Source organism: Danio aesculapii, chromosome 7, assembly GCF_903798145.1.
Source record: "Danio aesculapii chromosome 7, fDanAes4.1, whole genome shotgun sequence".
Taxonomy (NCBI): Eukaryota; Metazoa; Chordata; class Actinopteri; order Cypriniformes; family Danionidae; genus Danio; species Danio aesculapii.
Genome location: NC_079441.1, coordinates 2933413 through 2937849, shown reverse-complemented (window position 1 = coordinate 2937849; position 4437 = coordinate 2933413). Strand labels below are relative to the sequence as shown.

General features: G+C 39.1%; 1 protein-coding gene across 1 annotated transcript; it reads left to right on the top strand.

The window, feature by feature from the left end:
* The first annotated feature begins 1462 nt into the window (after positions 1-1462).
* Positions 1463-4128, top strand: LOC130232765 (macrophage mannose receptor 1-like). The gene is made up of 3 exons (XM_056462745.1): positions 1463-1712; positions 3255-3605; positions 3762-4128. Exons 1-3 carry the CDS (start codon positions 1478-1480, stop codon positions 4121-4123), a joined length of 948 nt encoding a protein of 315 aa, XP_056318720.1. The 5' UTR covers positions 1463-1477; the 3' UTR covers positions 4124-4128.
* Positions 4129-4437: the final 309 nt, after the last annotated feature.

The following is a 4437-nucleotide window of genomic DNA, read 5'->3' as shown; positions in this document are numbered from 1 at the left end:
GATTATGTAGCACTGTGGTCCTGTGAAACACAACATTTCATCCCAAAGTATGGTGTGTGGACATAAAAAGTACAACTATTTGTGCTACAAACCAGGGTGTCTATGCCAATGGAGTCAAACTCTGCACTCTCAGAAATAAAGATGCGAGAGCTGTTACTGGGTCATTATATTTCCAAAAAGTACACATTTCTACCTATGTAAACCACACTGAACTTAACTAAACTGAACTTCAACTCTAAAAACTGGACTGACACAGTTTCAGTTTACTAGAACTTCTGTGTTAAGCTGCTTTGACACAATCTACATTGTAAACGTGCTATAGAAATAAAGATGAATTGAATTGGATTAAACTACAGGTCCATCAGGGTGTCTCAAAAGTTTACCTCTTCAAATTTTTAAGAGTGTGTAGACCCAGCCTGATCTCACGAGAAAACATAAGTATTTTACATTTTGTCAGTTAAGTGGCTAATTCGTACGAGTTCAGTTGTACGAAATTGTACAATTTTAAAAAGGAGGCGTGGCACCTAACCCCACCCCTAAACCCAACCATCATTGGGGGATGAGCAAATCGTACTAAATTGTACGAATTAGATTGTACGAATTCATACGAATTAGCCACTAAATCAAAAAGTTACGAATTGCTGTAAGATTGTGTTGGTAGACCTGTAGAGTTCAGTTTTAACCTAAATCTAAAATATCAAGGCGCATGTGAAATCTGCATGAAGGTGTGTTGAAGTTTGAAAATGAAATCAAATAAACGACAGCCTAAGTTGTTTAAAGTGTTTCTATGAGTAAAATAACTAGAATTGACTGGCATCTGAACCAACAAAATCCTGGCAAATAGCAAGTAAAGAAAATGCTATTTTTAAGAGGGATTTTTATGTGTAACCAGTATGAAAATATTTTATTTTGAAACATACGCTCTCTTCACCCAAATGAACAGACTTCCACAGAAGTCCAGAAAAACAAGAATGAGGAAGAAAAATGAAAAAGGCCTTTGTTTAGAGTAATAAACAAATAATTTGACGTGTTGAATTACGGATGAGAGCAGATATCGAATAATCACATAGCCTGAAGACAGAAACATCAGACTGAGGACAGAAACACACCAGCTCTGAAGTAAGATCAACTCACATCTGCATTATTTACACACAAACACACGTCTGACATCTGCTGATGATCTTATTGATTGTTTATTCTGCATTTATGTTTCTCCTTTACCTGCTGAAAGGTTTATCTATATTCTCCTCCTCAGAAATGGCCCAATATCTTATCCTCATTGGTGAGTGTGTTTGTAGTTTTATTAGATTTGACTCTGTCCTAAAAAACTTTAAACCAAAGTGTCTCTTTCACAGCTCTCTTCTCCATATCTGAATGTGTTCAGCGTCAATATTACTATATAACTGAGCGGAGGAATCAGACTGAAGCTCAGAGATACTGCAGAGAGAATTACACAGATCTGGCCACCGTTGACAACATGGATGACATGATCCAGCTGAACAAGACTGTAAATAATAGAAGTAATGAGAATATCTGGATTGGTCTTCAGAAGACGAGTGTTTATAAATGGCAGTGGTCTTCAGGTGATCCTGCGCTCTTTCTGAACTGGGGATCTGGAGAACCAGCCGGCAGTGATAATTGTGCTGCTATTAGAAATAGGCAGTGGTTTGTTGGGCTTTGTAGTGACACCTTATTCTTCATCTGCAACAACAGTGAGTACAAACCCCTATTAAAAATAATGGAATTATACAAGTAAATATGATGTATTAAGAGAATATTACAGTGGCTGAGAGAGCTTAACGCGCTGCAGTTTAAGAAAGCACATGCAATTACAAAAAACACCAGCATAAACAATCTTAATCGGGTGGGGTGGAGGACAACCCCGACCTCTGATGTGTCAACTCCCACCACAAACTTCCAGGAGGGATCAGGGGCAATGAGAATTGGGGCTGAAACAAAGCAGCCTTTAAGCTTGGTAAATGCAGCTTGAGCTGAACAGTGTTTTGGTGAAGGTTAAGGCTGTCAAAGACATTCCTAGCAATAATTCTATAGCACGGTCATAGGGACAATGCGGAGATAGTGAAGCAACTCAAGACTTAATGAACACTCTCTTTTAGAAGGGGGTACTCACAGGGACAGATTTGTCAGATCCATCTGATCCTCCTGCAAAACATAATGAGACAGAACAGATGACACTGGACAGCCCTCACTCCAAGAAATTACTGAATTCTGACTCCAGTTGATACGGAGCTTGGGAAGTACCAGCCAGTGGTGGAATCTGTTAGTTCCAGAGTGATTACCAGAAGTTATAAGTCTTTTGGGGCCAGTCGAGTGTAATAGAGGGCAGAGACCGACCACTGAGAATGTGAACAGGCAGTGAGGGACAAAGTACCAGAAGTTTCAGTCTTTTTTTTCAGTCGATTTCACCATGAAGCGCACTTTTATTAGAGTGAAAAATCACATTCATAGCTGAATTTGGTTAAAAAATATATATAATTCATATAAGACTATCATGAGCGTAGTCACAAAAAGGAACCTTAGAACTCTGACCAAAGAGGGAAACTTTTAGCCTACTCGCCCGCAACTTCAATTTTCCATACAGCTATATCAGGTATCAGGTACAGCTATATATTTGGTTCATTTAACATTTTGTGAAAGCGAACAACACCAAGCATAAGAAGCAACATCGTAACAACAATGCCTTTTTCAGAACAAACTAGTCAATGTACATGTATGAAAGCACTCAATCATACAGGGGAAAACATAGCTGAAGTAGGAGCATAGTAGTGTGCAGCATTATGTCAGAGCTCTGATATGAATCAGCAATGACTATGAGGACAGGGGCCAACCAGATTTTAACTGGGGCCAGTTCCCCACATTTTCTTTAATTTTGACAGTGTGAATTGAGCAAAGTGCTTCACAGACCAGTATTAATGTTCAATATATTCTGCACATGCAGTAGCATGTTTCAGCACATGTACATTTAAAAAAGATTAGGACCGAATATAAATCGCTTAATTATTTATGTGCATAGATGTATTAGGTACATATTTTCATGTTATAAAGATATAAATATATAATATAAAATATTTATATAGTAGTACATTATGGTACACGTTTATGTCAGATGTTCTCTTATAGAAAAACTGAGTAATATTGATCAAAATAGCAATCCATTGTATTGGTAACACAAGCATTTCTGATGCTTTCCCTGATGCTCCTGTTCCTGTCATTCATTTATTCATTCATTCAAGTGAGCGCAGGACTGGTGTTTGTCAATCAGTTGAAGAACTGGAGAGATGCTCAGAGTTACTGCAGACAGAATTACATTGATCTGGTCAGTGTGAGGAACCAGAATGAGAGTCAACAGCTGGAGAAGTTCAATAATGACAGAAACTCATCTGGATCTGCAGTCTGGATCGGTCTGTTCAGAGACCCATGGCAGTGGTCAGATCAGAGCAACTCCTCTTTCAGATACTGGTATCCTGGTGAACCAAATAATAGTGGAGGTCATGAAGACTGTACAGTGATTGGAAAGAATGCTGAGAGAGAATGGGCAGACGTCAATTGTGATAACCGACAGATTCCTTTCGTGTGTCATGAAGGTGAGCAGATCCTCCAAACACACTCAATCCATCATCAGCTCCAGATCTCTTAAAGTCGACTCTACATGTCTGACATGTCAAATTCCTCCACAGTGTTTGTTCTGCATGTTGTTTTTGATCAGTCTCTCTCTAGTTTCTGCTTTGTTTTGTGTCCAGATAAACTGATTGTGATCCAGCAGAATCTGTCGTGGTCTGAAGCTCTGAGATACTGCAGACAGAATCATGTGGATCTGGTCTCGGTTCAGTCAGTGGAGATGCAGCGTCGTGTGATGAACGTGGTTAAACTGGCGTCTACTGAGGCGGTGTGGTTGGGTTTACACAACTACTGCAGCATGAACATGTGGCTCTGGGTCAGTGGAGACATGGTGTGCTATCAGAACTGGGCTCCAGGGAACGGCAGCACACCGGAAAACTGCAGACTGGAGAACAGAAAAGGAGCAGTTCAGTCTGGAGGAGATCAGACCTGGATCAGCCTTCCTGAATCTCACAGACTCAACTTCATCTGCACTAACTACTGAGAGAAGATGTGTCTGTGGTTACTTACATTCACTGTTTTCAACTTTTATGTGTTAGATTTGTCCTTTTATAGGTTCTGAGTTAATCTGCTAAATGTGCTTTAAAATAGCCAATAGCCTAATTTTATTTTTGTACTATAATGATCATAATATAATGTAACATTTAAGATTAAGGTTTAAGGTTCTTCTGTTTAAGGTGTAAGATTCTTTAGATGTGATGTGTGTGTGTTTTCAGAAACTGTTTTCTAGATCTGCTGGTGTTTGGTCTCTTTATGTGTTGCTCTGATCATATAAATGACTGGCTGAATGTGATTCTG